The sequence below is a fragment of the Drosophila melanogaster genome, chromosome 2L, assembly GCF_000001215.4.
Source record: "Drosophila melanogaster chromosome 2L".
NCBI classification, from domain to species: domain Eukaryota; kingdom Metazoa; phylum Arthropoda; class Insecta; order Diptera; family Drosophilidae; genus Drosophila; species Drosophila melanogaster.
In genome coordinates, this window is record NT_033779.5 from 14,131,197 (window position 1) to 14,150,361 (window position 19,165).

General features: G+C 45.4%; 1 protein-coding gene across 2 annotated transcripts in view; it reads left to right on the forward strand.

Annotated features, from left to right (window-relative positions):
* Positions 1 to 19,165, forward strand: part of CG46301 (uncharacterized protein) — a 56,498-nt gene that overhangs the window by 27,107 nt on the left and 10,226 nt on the right. The window contains exon 1 of one of the 2 annotated variants that reach the window (NM_135859.4): positions 3,276 to 3,939. The exons of the other annotated variant lie outside the window; for it this stretch is intronic. Coding sequence (NP_609703.2) covers positions 3,901 to 3,939 — 39 coding nt within the window. The 5' untranslated portion in view covers positions 3,276 to 3,900. Of the gene's footprint in view, positions 1 to 3,275; positions 3,940 to 19,165 lie in introns of those variants that run through there. 2 annotated transcript variants of the gene reach the window in all.

Here is a 19,165-nt window from a genome sequence, read left to right on the forward strand (position 1 = left end):
CTGCTGCTCTAGCCTCACACCAAAAGTTGACAACGAAACCCCCTCGGTTTCAGATTTTTTTAGCATATTACTAACCATTTGTTTTTTGCATTAGTTTTTTGCCAGCTGCAGACGTGAGTGTTGGTGAGGGGAGGGGGGAGATGCGAGCAAACAAATCATTTGACATTTTATACATATTCCATTATATATCCGCCGATGCATATATGCCATTGCACATATAGGAACTGTAGACCCCCCTCAATAGAAAAATAGAGGCGACTGCGCATTTCACATTTTACGCTGGTTTTATTTTTTATGCAGAGCTGCGCATTTTTGCAATTTATATAAATATTTTATATATTATTTATTTTACACATAACATATTTTTTTAGCTGATTCGCATTTTTTTCCCAGTTGCCGCTTTCATTTTGTGCGCTATATAAATATTTCATTAATTCAACTTTTTCTATTTTCGGTTGTCTATTTTTTTCGCGTACGATTTTATTATTATTTTATGCATTTTTGATGAAATAGTTTTTGGATTTTGTGCAACTAATTTTATGTCAATTTTTTCATTCTTATTTCTTATTCAGCTGAACAGCATGAGGGAGATCCCTGAACAGAGGTAAAATCTCTTGAATTTATGCGGTAGTCAGTAGCTGGCAGTTTTAAAAGATTTACGGCATTTACAAAGCGATTTTGGCCATAGGGTTTATTATTTCATAAATGCGTTTTGATTTGCCAGCTCTTTCCAACTCGAAACAAAACAATTAAAGGTGAGACGAGGGCATGCTGATGGCGAAACACATCAATTACCGATTCGCTTCATTTAGTTATCATATTGTTAGTCCAATTTCCATCAAATTTATTGTCATTCCATATAATGCGTGCCAAACCTAATTTATTTTATATTTTCATATGCACTAAAATTGAGAATTGACCACCACATTTGGTAAATGTGAAAAAATTCAACAATCCTCTATTTCCGTTTTCCGGCTTCTTAAAACAAATGCAACCGTTTAATAATGGCACGTTAAAAGTGTTGTTAATGGTATCTTTCATTTTTAGTACGTGTCCTGTGGTGGTGATCAAAAGACTTCCTTTAAGTTCCTTGCAAGGAGGGGAGCCCAACTAATTCGTTAACTTAATTAATATCCACAGACACAGTGGATGTCGAAGAGTCTAACATACATATAGATATGAATGTTAATGAGCATACCAACAAATAATGGGAAAATTGAGAACCATCATATTTAACCTATTTACCCAGGCAGTGTCTTCTCCATCGGCAAGTGTGCGAGCTTTAATTATGCATAATCTAAATGGTCAGTTTATGTTAACACTTTGACTTTCGTGACTTAGCACACCGGATATCTACGTTTTATAAGCTGAAGGTGGGGGGGCAGGTAGGACTTTATGAGGAATTTGATAGCTGATTAACATCAATGTTGATCAGGAAATATAATTAGAGAATTTGAAAAAAGACAAAGAGTAAAACCATTTAATTTTTAATGGACTCGTCTTGCTGAGGTCAGATTGTTTAGAATCACAAAGGAAACAATACTGTGCAACCAATTCATCTTGCTCAAATAAAATGGCGTAATCTTAATTTAAAAACCTTTTTTTTTCAATTTTTGGGAGGCTATGCTTACGAAAGGGCTTCGTCAACAATTCTTGTAATCTGCTAAATATAAAGTTTTACATTTTTGGGTTTCGGTAAATTGAACAAATTTTCCGAACAGTATCACAACAAATGAAATGATTCACAAAATCATTTCTTAAACTTTTTCAAAAATCAACTCGCTCAATATATCAGTCAAGTTGAATGATCGCCCCATGAAAATCGTCGGAAATCATCGAAAAAGCGACGGCAATGACGTCGAGCCACGCAGGCGACGGATCTCTCTTCCTGTTCAAATACACCCCCTCGGATCCAAAGACCCCCCCGCAGCTCAGGCAAGGTGGCCAACGCTCTTGACCCTTTTTGCACTCAACCCACGAAATCGAAAAACATTCCCCCACCGCACTTTTCGCCTTTATTCTTTTCGAAAACTTTACGCTGCCCATGACCACCCTCCATCCACCGCTAACCAACCCAACCCAACCCAACCCAACCACCCGTACACTCACCCACTCAGCGTCCTTCTTTGCCGTTCAGGCAGACAAGCGACAACAACGTTGTCCACTTTCGCAACACCCCAACTCCCCCAGTGAGCGAGACGGCAAGCCAGCGACGGGGAAAGGACGAAGGCGATAGAGAGAGAGGGGAGAGCATTTCGGAATTCATGCTGTCCATGCCAACAGCAACAACGTAGCCGGCTCATATATATTTTTCTCATTTATTTTTCCCGGACCCACTCCCAATATTTTTTGTGCGTTTTTCATATCCGAAACGCCGACAACCACCGCCCCCCACCCACTCCACGCCACCCGTCACCCCAACTCCCCCGCCCCACAGTCCACAACCCAAACATCCGCGCCCAAACCAAAAACCCACGGCCATCACCTACCCCATTCCAAGAGGCTTTCCCTTTCCCACCCCTGGCGTCGATCCAGCCGGCCTTTTTTTTTGCGCCATGCCGGCGAAAGACAACAAAAGCAACAGCCATCAAACCCCCATGTGCCACCACCCCACTTACACTTGGCAAAAAAAAAGGGAAAAACAAAAATAATTGCCGCCCCACTCTCTCGTGCCTTCGCTCGCCCACTCCCACATTCGAGCACCCATCCCATTCACAAAACCGTCGGCACTCAGCTGTTTGTCAACTCATCTGCCGCGCCGCCATCCGGCTGATTTCGCCCAGCGACCTCCACCCACCACCCACCCAGCCAGCGCTCTCTTCTCGGCTGACCCGCCACCTCTTCGTCCCCCACCCACCTTCGGAGGTTCCCGTCTACGGCCATGGACAGCGTGGTTCGTTGACGTCCAGCGTCGCGTTATCGGCGTTTCTCTGTTTTTGTACTCATATCCCTCTGCTCTCTCAAAACGTGGAGTGCGGTCGTGGAGAGGGGGGTCCAAGCGGAGGCGACGTCGCCTGATGACTGGAATGGGAGAGCGGGGTGGTGGGGGGTGGCTGGGAAGAGGGAGCTCGCAGAGTGTTGCACACTTTTCGGCGTTTCGCCTGCACACGCACTTTCCGCTTTTGGCGGCGTCCCACATTCAAGTTTCGTCCTTGCTGCGCAGGCGCTGCCACCTAAGGTCCTCTCACTCGCGCGCCTCTCTTTCGCTGCCAACGTCGACGCAGGACGACAGGCGGGCGGCTCGGCTCAAAACCCACTTGGCCATCTCTGTTTTGGTCAGTCAGCAGTTGGCTTTCGTCGTGTTTGGTTCGCCAAAGGAGCGCTTGGAGCTTTGAATAAATCAAACCAAAACAAACCAAATCGCAAAACCCAAAAATAAAAGAAACGCACTCTAAAATTGAATATTGAGTTTTGAATAGTGTTGCTGCTGAGTAAAGAGCTTACCCCCCCGGAAAATTCTCTTTGAAAGTGTGCCAAATCGCGTTCGCCGCTGGGTTATTGAAACTCAAAACTGTGCTAATATAGTTTGTGAACTGCGTGAGCTACTTAGCAAAACAAAACAACAACAAAATAAAAAAAACCGCCAAAAATTCTGACAAGTGCCAAAACGTTGCAGCGAACCCAATCCGCACAAGTGTTACAAGTGTGTTCAGTGCTAAAGATATCAGCGAGTCGAGTTGCATCTTAAGCTGCAACTTTGATATTGTCGCATTTTGGCAGCGCCTGCTTCAGTTCAATTGTCTGGTCTTCGGGCGAACAGCTCACTCCACGCAGGACATCAAAAAAACTGCCAAAATTCCGAAGAATCCGAGGAAAACACCAAAAACATCGACACGTACCGCATCGGCAACCGGTGGCGGTGGGGGAGGTGCTGGCGGAGGCGCCACCACCAGCACGAAAATGGCATCTAAAAGAAAAGCCTCGGTGTTGCTGCACAAGGTGAGTTTGGATGTCCTTAAAAGATCTTGGATAGCAATTCCCCTGCGAAAATTTACTGAATGTTACACACCAAAGAACGTTACCCACGAACGGCAATTGAACTCTTTCGTTTTGAGTGCAGTAACTGTATGATTATGTGAACGATAAAGCTACTGCTTCTGATTGTCTATATGTTTGCACTCGTAAGAAGGGAAATGTATGAAAAGAATATAATTATGATCATATAATAATTTTCGTAAAATCCTTCTTTAGGATTTACATATTTCTCTGCATGAGAAACTCCACACCAAATATCGTACAAACTTCACATGAAATAATATCCATGACCTGATTGAGGATAAGGTATAGCCCAAATAATTGGATAATTGCAAACTTCATGATTCATTCATCGACGCGGTTTGCCATGAGGTAGCCGCAGTGTATCAGTCATTCAAGGGGTCTCAACTCAATCATCGATATAGCTCCTTCCATTCCTGTCGCGGGTTTCAAAGGCTCTTCCGCCATACAGCCATCCTACATAGACATTCTGAGGCCAGCATGAAACCTTTTTTTTCCTCTTTGCCCGCTTTCAGCAAGTAGTCCAATATGAAATCAATTTGCCCCCAGCCCACATATTCCCATTCTGAGACCCGCCGCAGACCAGACACATTTACCCAGCCACAAAATAAACAGTTCGAAAAAATATATATATAAGGCATGGTAGGAGCGCCAAAAGGAACGGAAGCAACGTAGACAGTTGCAAAAATATTGCTAATACGCCGCGTAGGCAGCAATCGCAAAAGAAAAACCTGCTCATAATGCCTTTTTGGATAAAAAAAAAGCGCCTAGTAGGTTGGGGTATACCATTCAGGCGAAGATGGAGGCACTCTAATGATATACGATGGTATCCCAGTGCAGGTCTCCTCTCCACTTACGTGAATGCTCCTTGGTACATAGAAGCGCGATTTGCGACGGTAACGAAGACGACGGGGTAGTATAAAGTGTGCATGTGTGTGTGTGTGTTATAGGAAGAAGGTGGCGAGGGGTAGTCAAGTAACGACATGGGGATGTCTCGCTTAGGGGTATGGACTGTGGCAGGGGACTAGCCTCCGAAAATGAAACGAAGCGCACACTCACACACATTCACTCGACAAAACACCCGCACACCCATGCCACCCACACCCACGTCACCCTAATCTCTCCACCCACCCACAATCGTAGCCCACCCACTCACACCGAAGGGCGCACACTTGCTCTGCACGGTAATTCATCAAATGACGAAGACGCAGACGAAGGCACAGGCAACAGAAGTGGAAAATGGGTGCGAGGATTGCGGGCTTACTTGGGGCGCCACAAAAGAAGTTGCTTCTTGGGTGTAACCCCTCGTCTTTCCCTTCGATGCCGCCGCATCCCAATACGCCACCCGCAAGACACAAATACACAAATACACAATCGCACACACATGAACACACGCGAACGACAGACACACAAAGCGAGTCCGGCGAGTGACCAGCCCTCCGGTAAACTTTCTTTGCCTGTGTGCGAGGGGTGAACAAATCCGAATTCTGGCGGACGGGGTCCCGTGCCTTTCATGTAAGGGTTGCGAAAAGTGGCTCAAGGAAATGCAGGAAACTTGGTTCAATGGGATAGATTGAATCAATATGATTATTTTCCTAATTAAGTTTCGGTGGCCATAAATCTTAGAATATTATTTGAAATTGCGTTTTGTTTACCTATTGTGACACGTTTAAAAAGGACTTCTATGTGTTTGTGCATAAAACTATCTCCCATATTATTACAATAATTACATTACATTACATACATTACATTATTTAGCACATATATTGCTGCGCATAAAAACTTGACATAGGGCACCCAGGTTTCGTTTGATTCCAACTAATTTCCACATTTCTTGCTCCTTTATTCGGCGATCCCAATCCCCTTCCCCCAATGGGATCCAACTCGTCATCGCATAAACCCACTGTGGCCAGCGGTGAAGGCAACAAAAGCATTGACTTTTGTATATAGTCAGCGCCATTTGTACATAAATAGTTGAATCACCACGTATGTGCTTGTGTTTGTCAAAGGAAACCCCTCCCCCCCAATCGCACCCACTTCAAATGGGAGCCCATCAACCCTTTGTGGGTGGGTGGGTCAAGATTTGCGCCTAAGCGCACATAAGCCGCCGCAGGACATGGTATGTGTCCAAAAGGAACAGAACGTCTTTGTGTTTAATATGAGTCTCAAAATTTCCGGGGGATAAGTTAAAGACTTTGTGGAAAGTTTGAAGATTCCACCAGCGGCACCCACACTACGGGCACAACTTGTTATGCTGCTCAGCTGTAATCAAACATGATTTGGTACAGCCAAAATGGTAGTCAGTCATCAGCCCATCATCGAACTTTTCGAATCGATGGGGTATGAGTACCACTGGCATTGCGTTCCGCTCCTGATTCCACTCCTGATCCTTTTCCAAGTGCTGGCTGCGCTGTGCCACCGTTACACATCTCAGCATTAGTGTCGCAGGCAGACAACGTGCCAGGCGAATCGAAGCAGACGCCAAGTATGGGTGCGAGATTTAAGGGAGATGCTCTAGGAAAACCAGTCAATGTCATCAACAACAGTCTGGGGAGCGGACCTTAAACTGGAGATGGCGATGGAGACGGACCGGCAAAAGGGAACAGAGCGAGTCGGGGGCGGCAGATGGAGCAGCATCTTTTAAGACGTCTTTCGACTGTCTTGGCTGGCTCTGGGTCTCCACCTCGGTTAGATGTTACGGAAAATTGCTTACGGTTTTTTGAACACACATACACACACACTGGGTAGCACACACATGAATGGAGAATGGATGGAATTGGACTTGGTTGTTGGGGTTGGAGGTGGTGTGTGTGATATGCCATCATACAAACAGACAAGTTAGACAGCCCAAGACCCTCATCTGCTCAGCCATTGCTCCAAAATAGAAATAGATGACAAGAACACCAAAGACGACAAGGCAAGGGACACTGGGTGGTTGTGCCAGTGGAGTGGTGGAGAACCAATGGGTCGGGGAGTGGGTCTCGATTGCGACAACGACTTTGGCTAAGGGCAACGACAAGCTCGACGGGCTAACGTTGGTTCCAGGGATAAAACACTGAAAGCGAAAAGTGGCGGAACTTATAAATCATTAATAGCTATAAAGTTGCTCTTGAAGAGCTATTAAACCAAGCAATCCATTTCACTTTAAGCTTTATTTACACCGAAACTCTATTAAAAAGAGGACTTTTTTTATTTAATGTAGAAATTTAGTTTTTATTATTGTATCTAAAAGCAATTGTATAGTTTGATAAATATTGGACTAATTCACATGTGTGTCACAAACAATTGTCACTAAGGAATTAAACTGTATCCAGTGTTTCACATAAAATAGCACTTTGCGCTATTGATAGGCGATATGCGGTGCTATTTAATAACCCCATATCGATGTTTTTCTCAGTGGCTCCTCGAAAGTATGAGCCATCAGCTTTGGACCACCTTGAAGCCCGCTCCTTTCCTCAAAAAGCCCAAAAAGAAAAAAAAACCGAATTTGCCACCCACCTAAAGCAAAACAGACAAGCCGGGCAACCTTTACACCCGCCCCCACACGTACCCACCCACGCACACAGGCACAGACCTAGAACGAGTCGCACAAGCAATCTGCCAACTCAACTCCATCTTGGCCAAAAAAGAGGAGCAAAACGAAGGAAGGAGAAGGAAATGAAGAAGGCAACGATGTATTTCAGCTTCAGCCACAATCAAAGTTGCTTCACAAGATGGCAGGAGGAGGGTCGGTCTTTGGGTGGGTCTGATGCTGATGCCAGACTTGGCTCATCCACAGCTGAAGAGATAGAGGCGAAGGGACGGAAAGAGAAAGAGAAATGAGTGCCACATCCCACACACACACACATACTCGTAGCGACGCCGCCTTCAATCCGTACACTCACACACATTCGCAATGGCACAAAAACAATGCCAAAAGTTTCTACACAAGCGCCTCGACCTCACCTTCATTCCTAGCTGCCTCTCAATGTTGCCAAGCCAAAGACTTTGCCTTGGCATGCATGAACCCCCACGCCTTCCTTCCACTTTTCCCTTATTTTTGCCCCAAATTGTATGCTACACTTTTCGTAGGCACAAAACCCCCGAACAACCAACCCCTGCGCTCGTGTGCGAGTGTGTGTGTTTGCGTCTTCGACTTTGGCTTAGTATTTTTAGTTAATTTTCTTGCAGTTTTAGGTTACGTTTTTGGCTTTTACCACTGATGCCAGCTCCTTTTATGCCGCCCCCTTCTAACCTCCAGAGATCTACCCCTCGGGCCTTTCACTTGTGAAAGACGTTTGCTTAAAAGCCACCACACATATTCACATGCGCTCCGCTTTCACCCCCACTCGTGTTTAGTTAGTTTCTGATGGTTTTTAGTGCGGGGGTCTCGAGACCCGAGACATCTTAAAGGGGTGCCGGCACTCACTCACACACACGCACACCCATACACACACTCGTTATCCTGGAACAGGAGTCAACCCATTCCCAGAGAGCTTTCCCCGTTGCCCGCCTGTCGCCGCCAGGCAGCATTCGAATGGAACCCACGTCATGTTGTTGCAGAGTCCTGCTCCGATCCCCCCAAAAAGACCCCTCCTTATACCTTCGCCAGCTTACCCTTCATTATTTTCCATTTTGCTGCTGATGCTGCTGCTACTCCTGCTGCTGCTGTTGCTGCTCTTCCCCTTGATTCTGTGGCTGCTGATGAGCTAAGCCAGCATCTACAAATTTTTCTGCTCTCTTTCGCTCCGTCTTTGTGCTGGGTTTCATCAGCAACATTTTACATTTATTACTTGGCATCCAACCCCCCACTAACACAACCATTCTGCGGGGTTTTTGGCTTAATGAAAACGAGCGAGGGGCCCAGCTCCTTGGTCCGGCAATGGCCTCACGATTGATGTGCAGATGAAACACACACAAACACAACATAACCAGCGTCTTCGTCGACCAGGCAATAACCTTTGCCCAACTTCTGGCCAGGACTTCGCCCACTTGAGTGCTCAAAACGCCAACACGAAACGATTCATCTTCGCTTGCTTTCGGGCGACACCCAGCCCAAAGTCCAAAGACTGAAGTCCGCAGGACCCAGGACCCTGGGCCCTACCATCCTAAAGCAACCATCTTTCCGCTTAGCCAAAGCGTTCGTCTTCATTGTATTTTCTTTTTACCAACTTGGGCCTTCTATTTTTTGCCGGGTAAGATTTTGGGCTGCCTGGGGTGGTGGGAATATAGAGGGCACAGCAAAAGATCCACTCCTCGCTGTTGGCTCACAGCGATGCCAACGGTCTGGTCCTGTCTCCGTTTTCAGAAAGAGGATATAAAAGGGGGGAAAAAAAGGTTTCCGGTTGCGCCAATGTTCCTCACTTCCTTTGGACAGAGATGAAACTCAAACACAAATTAGAGAACTCTGGGGCCGGACTCGTGGGCAAAAGTTTCGAGGCGCAAGATATTGGAAAAAAATTTATGCATAGCCCCCAACGTAATGAATGAATGAGGAAATGGCGAATGAAGAAAGAAATAAGAAAAAATGAAAATTTTTACGAAAGGAATGCGTCAACGAGTCGACTTTAAAATGGTCTCTCCGTCATACTAGCAGGGGCTAATCATATCAGCCCTCGTCTAGCCAACTGAAATAGACAATTAAGCCCAAGTCGCACCTACTCCAAAGTGGGCAAGCCATCCAAGGAGCAAGTGAAGCCACTCTGATATCACAACTGCTAATGAAATACGCCACCTAACGTGGCCCGACAACCTTCTCGGCGAGCAACTGAATGTTGAAAGTTGAACGTTGAACGCTGACTCGCGCCTCTTGTGCCCCCTTATCGAATTACTCAAGTCCCTGAGTTGGACCCCAACTAGCGCAAGTCAGCAACATTTCAGCTGCTCAACCGAGAACGCTGTCTTGTACCCTTTCAACGCTCTCGTATCGCACCATTGCCACTCCTTCAGTCCTCCGCCCCCAGGCCACATCCTTCCTACCCTTTGAACGTCCCACACGGGCCAGGCTTTCCGAAAAAAAAAAAAGAAATAGAAACGATAAGGGGGAAGGTCTATCCTACAGGGGCTTTTATGAAAACGTGCGCTTTATTTTCCACTACGAAGACGTCGAAGACGAAGAGCTCTGGGTTGGACACCCTAGTCGGCAAACCATGGACGGGGCATCCTTGTACGCCGCTGCTCTGTACAGTGGCATGAACTCGATGAAATGAGTCAGGATAATATTGGAAAATGTGAATGTGGAAATAAGAAGAAGCGTGGTGTTGTATATTAAATCTGATATTCAAAATAAGGTGTATCCTTAATTCTTAAGATGTATTTGTTTTAAGAAGGATTAGCTTCATAGACCACTGTATTCTTTTTGTAAGGCCCTCTATTCCGTCTTTGAAGCTCGATGCTGACACAGAGTTTTTATTCCACCACTCGGCCACTCTTTTCTCAAGCAGGACTATCTCCAGAGCCCCCCTGCCAGGGATCCCTTGTCCCACACGAACACCATCGCATCGGAATTACAGTTAGACCCGCACACACACCCACTCACACACACAGGCAACCTTAGCCTAACCCTTTTGCTTGGCCATCCCCTTCCTGGTCTTTGGCGCCCCCTTTCCATTAAAAATCCCCCACCACCATCCCAGCAGGAGGCCACTCCCTTTTGGCTACCCTAGGACGTCTGCCGTTTGCTTACTTTGCCAGCGCACTTTTTATACAAAATTTTTTTGCCCACCTCCTCGCTTGACGCCCGCTTCATACTTACACCCCACCATCCCGCCTACTTCTATGTACAGCACTTTCGTGGTATGGATGGGGGGGGGGGGAGCTGAGCCCTCCTTTCGAGTGAGTCTCTTGGTAGCGGAAGAAGGGACCGCTCCTCGTCGTACTGGCTGGCTCGTCCTTGCTCATCAGGCTTCTTTAGTCCCAGTCCTAGGTTTACCACACCACCGCCTACCCACGTCGCCCACCCATGCCACGCGGCGCTTGTCCATTTTAAGTTCGAGCCCTGCCCGTGGCACTCATCCAGCGCCGAGTCCTTCAGCTCCTCAGGTCCTCCAGCCACCACCGAACCACCCCACCCAACCGAACACACACACAAGCAACTATCCACCAAACCACCCATGCGCCAAACGAACTGGGGGCCTGGCCCTCATTTATTTTGTACCCACGCTGGCAGCAAAGTTTGTCTTGCGTTTCGTTTGGGTTTCCATTTTTTAGATTATTCCTTGCCGCTCGCTGTCCAATGTTCCTTCTATTTTTTCGTAACCCCCACATCCTGCGCCCGTCCTCCAATTTTCTCTAGCCGGGACTAACGAGCATGTTACTCCTTGCCTGGCCAACGATTTTCCCCCTCGTAGCCCACTCCGTGCGCTTTTATTATTATGCTTTGGCGCACATTCCGGCAGGAGGAGCGAATGAAGGAGGGAAAATGGAAAAGCTGAACCCCTCTCGCCAATTGCGGCCCCAACAGTGGCCCCAACCTCCGCGTTGCCAGGACTACCAGCTTGGGCAGGGTTAGAGAAGCTGAAGGATGGACGCAACGATTGCTCGGGAAAAGTTGCAGTTGTCCGAGTCGCCGGGCTCTGGCCATATAAAATAATAACAACTAACTAAAAATCCGTTCGCTTTAGCTGCAAAATCCTTTTGTTTTCCAAGCCCCCCACTCCTCACCGAGCCGTGCATAAAAAAGCTGAACCCAAAAACTACTTGCAAAAAAAAAGAAATAAAATAGAAAAAAGGTTCGCCCCGCTCAAATTCAATGCAAAAGTTTTGCATCGCCGGCGAGCTACCCACATAAATTCCATGCCCCGCCCTCCTAGATAGCCCCTCCTCTTTTGGCGACTGACTTTTTTGCGGCATGGGTCGAAAGTTTATCAGCGCGTTTGTCTGCTGCCATCGTACGCCAGTTCCAGTTTCGTCAAAAAAAAAAAGCAAGAATCCCCAACTCGACCGCTTGTTTGTCTTACTTTTGACCTCTATAAGTGAGGTGGGCAATCGGTGGGTGGAAGGGGTCAAGACGGGGATGAGACTGAAAAACAGCCGATAATGATGAATTGGATGGCAAACGAACTAAGTTTCGGGAGTGCCTTTAACTAAATTATTATACTAAGTGGATTACAACAGATTGATATCCATTCTTACCGTATGAACTGATCTCTTTCAGATCTTAAAATTCCCCTTGCAGGTGTATGATAGTTTATAGTTTAGCCTGCAACAGTAGCCATTTCCCATAAAAAAATGTATCTCATTAGGTGCATGATTAGCATTTGTCTTAGTATGCATTAGGAAAAATGTGTAATATTATGTAGTACTGCATTTTGTTAAACAAATTAAAAAGTATCTTGTATTCCCAAACCTTGTGACGAAATATAAATGTACTTCAAACTAATTTTCGAACATTTACTCATCTTCTCATTGCAGGTAAGCAATTCAAAAACGAATCTTTCCCCCACAAAATAGTACGAATGCCGACTCGGTTGTAAGTACATTACAATTTAAAACAACTCCCATTGTCTGTGTCGGTTTCGATAAGCCCAAAATGGTACCTTCTCCATGAACCCCATCCTTGGGCAGCATTCACGTTTAGTGCAACAATTGCAGCACAAAATTTAGCAGAGACGCAGGCGGCAAGCAGCCAGCCAGCCCCATAACGATGAAGCGAAGTTTTCCCAGCCACGCGCAACACAAAATCAAAATGAAAAATGTTCTCCTACCTTAAGCAGCTTAAAATTAATTCACATGGCCATGGGTGTTGCAGCTTTGGTCTGAAAGTGGAACTGAAACCGATGGTTTGGTGTGGCGGTACAAAAAAAAAAGGGGGAAAAAAACTTCAGTGCACCGCCATAGAATTATACATTTGCCGGCGGAAGTTGAAAGTGGCAGTCGCGGCACCCATTCAGCCAGGAGGGGTGCAACTTGCAGTCTAACCTCAAGGCCCCACCCCTAACCCCGGCCCTCGTCGACCCCTGCCACCCTGCCACCAAACCCTACCGAACCCGCCCGCCCAACGAGCACTTAATAATACGGTTTATTAGCGACATAAGCACATCCGACGCTGCCTCGTCCGCTGGCAGTGCAGACATTTTAATTGGTAGGCGAGTGCATGGGTAACATAAAAATTATAGTCGTGCGGTGGCAAGTGCGGTGGGCGATGGGTGGTGACTGCCACAGGGGTGTGCCCCACCAAACAGTGACAGACAAGCTGGCAGCTGCCTGGCAGCAGTCAGCAAGCGGGGCGAGGAGCGGGCAGCCTCCAAGGCTGGGGCAATTGAAAACTAGGATATACACTTCAATCATTGGCAGCCTTTGTCTCCGCCAAAGGATCGCCAAGTGGAGCGCCCCAAGAGTGGGGCACGCGGTTATGTGGCGAGAGCGCCCTGCATTGCCACAAATTAAAAACTGCTGCGTTTTTAATCAAAGCTGCATTAGGAGGCCGCCACAACTATTCCGTGAATGGGGTGCCCAACACTGGGCTACAAAAACCGAACACTCACCACTTATCAGTGCGAACATGTCGAGTCTGAATATATTTTAACAACTTTTAACAACAACAACTTCAATATTTGCTTGTCAAATATTAAAGATTTGCAGAACATGAAACGGTCATTTTAACTAAGAATGTAACTTAATTTTTTAAGAGGTCTCGACTCCTTTTGGAGTTACTGAAATTATAAATAAGTAGATCTGTCTCAGTTCGGGCTTCATTTTTTTGTTTGCCAGCCGGCGAGTTGGTTGTTAAGGATTAAAATGCAACGAAAAATGTTGGCATTATGGCAGCAGCAGCTTAACGGGTTTCACTTTGTTTGCAGCCCAGCCCGTTGCAAGACCCTCGAAACTCGGGAACCCTTCTTCGCTGCCTGTGTTGAGTTGGTGGGATGGGGGGTCGGGCCAGGGGGGCAGACGTACGAATTTTCCACATCCCTAAATCGCTAATCTGCTACGCATTTTTGCCGTGCCACTCTCGTCACACCCGCTCCTGCCAGTCCTTCGAGCTTGTAATAATTTCGTCCTCGTCGGGCGCATTTTTCCCTTTTTTTTTTTTTGCACCCAAGCGCAAATCGGTAACTTTGAGCTGGAAACTTTGGAGGCGGGTCGAGAGGGTTTCGGATTCGAGCCAGAGTTTCAGTTCGGGTCTGGACTTGGGTCTCAGTCTCCATCTCCATCTCCCGCACCTACCCAGCACACATATGTGCGCGGGTGCGATAAGGCGACAGAGAAATTGAAATTGTTACCATTTGCGAAGGTTGCCGCTGCTAGACGACGATGACGAGGCTAGGTGTGCTAAACTCACAGCGGGTGGCGTGGGCTGGTGGGCTGGTGGGGTTCCGCCAAAAAGGACGAGACCGGCCCCATCTCGACAACAGCCCAGCGAGGAGTAGGAGGACACGCGAAGGTTGTAAAACCGCCAACGACGTCGCTGCTGGAAATTTTGTGCTGCCAACTTTCAGGCGCTTTTGCTCCGAACTCAAGTGCGCTTCGGGGATTGTGTTTAAGGGGGTGGTGGTGTGTGGCCAAAGTGGGTGGGGGGGTCGTCTGGAGTGGGAGCCAGCTGAAGAGCGGGCCGCTCCCCATGCCAACTTGGAGGCGTTGTTGATTATGTTGGCGCCGGCCACCCAGTGCCGCCTGCAGAGACGAAAGTTTCGCGGGGTCGTGGTTTATCCTCAGCTTCTGCAGACAGGACCTAAATTCAGAGAGTAGAGAAGCGTGCTTGATTGAAAGCCTGAAAGAGCGCATTTGAACGATTTTTGACAACCAAAAGTAATTTAAAGCAAAGTCTAGAAGGCTTGAAAATATATTTTCTTGAATATTCTTCAAAGCCTTGGATTTGAGAAAGAGTCTATATATTACAGAAATATTGTTTCACAACCTATGATGAACATTTTGAAAAATTCCAACTGTAAAAGAAAATCGAATTAAAAGTTGTTGTGTACTGTTTCTGTTTTTTTTTTTACAGAAAAACTTTTTCATAATTTAGTTTCTAGTATTTAAAAGAAATACGTTTTAATTTTAATTACAAACAGAAAACCATCCTTACCTATAGACTTGGAGCTTCGGTACAGTTTGTGACCCTGAATTTTCCTCCTTCCCTAAATAACAAATATGCCCCAACAGACCCTTTTGGCAAATGAATTCTCGAAAAATAACCCTTTGCGGGCATCTATCTGCGATCTAGTAACGACCCTCTCTCCCGGCCACCCAGAAAAAAACGACGCCGAAACTCTCTTTCAAATGAAGTCTCAGACCTAAACCAGGAAACCCATCACCCTTCTGCAGCTACCACTCTTACATCTATGGTGGGAGCCAAATAATAAAAAACTTTTTGCCAAAATGTTTGTTGTATTATCTGCTGCCCGCGGGGAGGATGAGGCCTTGGGAGGTGGGTTGGGCTTTGGGGGTTGGGAACTGCCCATAAAGGACGCCCATTTTTATGAAAAATATCACCAGCAAAAAAAAGGGATATTCGTAAGACCCAAGGGGAAGGCGTGGCGCAAAGAGGAAAACGGAGCGGGGGGACCACGTGAGCTCATGCCAGCAAAACGTTTGCCGCATCTTTTGGGATTTCTTGCCTCGTTTAAAAATCATTCAAGCAGCAGACACCACCGAAACCCAATCCAACTGGCCCGCCCACTTCGACCCAGCCAGGGCCAAAAATTCAGACAGTGGCGCAAATTGTGTCAAAAACCGTTTGCCTCGAATGGATTGCAAGGGGAATGGGGGATTGTGAGTGGGGAATGGTGAATGGGGGATGGGTTGAGCCTGGGTCTATGGGATCCACCTTCCGTGAAACGCTTGTTTGGGCTGCGCATTCATTTTTATGTTTTTGCTCATCCAATACTCAAAGCCATCCCATCGCCCAGCGCCCCCGCAACTGGGGAAACTTTGACGCCTAACGAAAGAGGCAGCAAATAATTCATCATTTTGCCTTCAGACTTCAGAGTATTTCCTCTGCCCAAATCCTGAGCCGAGGAGTTAGGCATGCCACAGCGCAGCCTTGTGCCAAGAAGTTTCCACCTCGCATTTCCTCGCCCGCCGAGCGTCAAAGAGGAAAATATTATTTGGAATGGTTTATCATCAATTTTATGTGCGATTTTTTCTCTCTTTTTCTTTTTGTTTGCGCTTTCCTCTCGGTTCTGCTTTATTTCGAGACACATTTTCCCCAACCTTAGCAGCATCCCCTTGGTTTTCCTGGCAATGAGTCGCCATCCACGGGCTTTAGTTTAGGGAGAAGGCCACTGAGCCACTGCGACTGTCTTTGCGAGTGAAAATCAACTGAAATTCGATTTGATTATGATTTGTTTCGATCGAAGGCGATGTCTAAGTTGGGAAATGGGGGGCATTAGTATGGGGACTCCTCCACATCCGTTTGCAATGAAAATCGTGATGGCTGAAGCTGAATTTGATTTTTCACATTGCTTGGCATTCGCAGAGGATGCCGTTGCCGGATGGAATACGTCCAATTCATGGCTGAGGAGTCATCTCAGCGCTTTAATGGATTTCTCTAACGAGGTTTTGTTTTAATAGAGCAATGATCCAGATTCTAGCTGTAATACTGTTCGCATAAAGGTTAAAAAGTTTTACGAATTATTTTAGTACACTTTTATCAATACTTTTTAGGTCTGTTTGGATTTGCAAAATCTATAAAAACCTCTATGTACAGTTGCAAAAAATCTTTAGGTAGTATGCATACACAATAAATATTGACATTTTCATTTTAGGCAGAGTGTCATTATATTTTTTAGCCTTAACAAATATATATTTAATGCAAAATGCTGATAAAAAATTGCAAAAGCATAAGCCGCATCAATCAGCACTGCGCCCCGCCATCGAAAAACATTCGCTGTATATTTATGCACATATTTATATACACCAAATATTGTTTTCATGTTTTAGTTATTTTGATTTTTGTTTAATTTTGAATTTTTATTTGTTATGATTTTTCGGCTGCACACACATTTAGTTTGCTTTAATATTTCATTTACTTAATATTTAATAGAGGAGTGCGGAGCACTATTCCATTGTACAGTTGGTTACATAAGTCGATGTGCTATTTGTTATTTTTATCCCCACTACGCAATACAAAAACCATATAAATAAAATTGAAAGAAATATTAAAAAGGATCGCTTGGAAAAAAATTTAAATGTTTGACCAGGCGGTTCTTTTCCAGGCATTTGCATATTCAAATAATTTTTTATCAAGCATACATGCAGAGAAAGAATATTGCTAGAGTTGATCAGAAAATATTCAAAATTGAATAATATGGGAACTGTTTATAACTTAGAATGATGTAGTGTAGTTGTAGATTTTAGAAAATAAAGAAGTCCTTAAGTCCTTATGAAGTCCTTAAATTTTTTTCGTTCTGTGTAATCAGTCGTTCAGCGGAGTACATATATGAATGATGTAAGCAAGGTAGCGAAAAAATATCCCGTTCTGCATTAATAAACAAACTTTCCGGACATCTATGGCCTCTGAAATACAATATAAATCTATTACTAACAAAAGAAAACGTTAAAGGCTATTGTCTCGTCTATTAGAAGAAGCAATCAATTGCCCATAAGCTTAAGTTAATTTGAAATAGCTGTTGTCAATTGTTGCCAAGTAGATGAGCATTAAAAACCAAATCGCAATCCAGACATGTTAAAAGAACATTATAAAAATAACTCTTATATTTACACAATTATCAATCGGAAATAGGGGCTTAGTAAGAGATGTATTCATACGCATAATTAAATAAGTGGTATCTTATTTTACCAAAACAGTAAGCGCCAACATATTCGCTTATGTATTAGCTAACGAAAATGGTTCTCTCTCCCACTACTCGGATTATGATAATAAGCCAAGATGGGTCACGTTACACAATACTCCTCTGCTGGCATGGGCCAACCCTTTAAGTCAGCTTAAGTGTAGTCGATCGTCGTCCTTTCTCGCATTTCCTAAGCACCCAAGCTCCGAACACCAAAACACCCATGGGCATGACATTGGGTTTGGGTCTACCTTGACTGCCGTTTGGCTTTCCCTCTCACCTGAAGTGACAAAGTCTCGCCATCTCGTTTGCCGAAAACGATGCTGTTGGCCTGCTGCACACATGGCGTATGCGGAATGTGCGTAAGGTGTAGAAGCACTAGGCTATAGATTTCACTTAACTGCAACGCAGTGCCGACGTGCAGGTGTCGTCGACAGGATTCTGCACATCGCCATCTTCATATCATCATGATGATGAGAATTCATATGCAAATCCGAAGCGCAAATCAGCGTAGAAACTTGGCTTCCCATCATCATCAGCCGTATTGCTAGTTGTCTTTGAGCTAAGGGCTCGAAGAATTCCGAAGTGGTCTTAAACACGACTTGAGATAGCTAAGCGAAGCAATGTACCAACTAAATAGCTTAGTAAATAATAAGCTTCAGTTAATGTCCTAGTCGGCAGAATATGCAAACAATCATTAATCACAAGTGCGCCAGAAGTATTAAGCCAGGAAACGCAGCCCTCCAAAGCCATTATCATCGTTTATTATAAAACGAGCTAATGAAATATACCAAGGTATATTCTAGATTTACAATTCCTTTGACCTTAGTTAAGGAGCTTGAATTGAGTATATTTGATTGTATTCCTGTTGGTTTATGTTATGGTTTGTCTACCGACTTTTACAACTTTTACAACATATAATTATATTTTATCCAATGAATCTTGCTTTTAGAATTTATTACCTTAGGGCTTTGTGAGAGCATGATAGAAAACATTGCCGTGGAAAAAAATACAAAAACATTTTTCACCTATTTGCGCGGGCAAAGCATGTGCCCACTTTTGGGCGATTCACTCACGCAGGCCAACCCCTCAGTCGCGCTGCTCGCTACCTGTCCCTGACCCTACTATTGCACCTCCATTTTCCGGCTGCATTCAGCTGGGCTTGTTCAGCTAATGCATCGGCTAACGGGCACATCATGCGTGCAACTTAGGGGTGATGGTGGAGCTTGTGATTTGTAGGGGTAGGACAAAAAAATAGGACTGGAATGCGTCCGCCATCAGGCGCAAAAACCAAAAATAAAATGCAATTTTTGTTTGCCGTCCAAAAGCGGAGGGGGTGTTGAAATTATTGCAACGCTGGGCGGATTGTGTGTGTGACTGTGTGCAGGGAGCAGGTGGCTGGTTGAACTACCCACTGTGGGTGGCATTAACTGGGCAACAACCCAGCGAGCCTACAA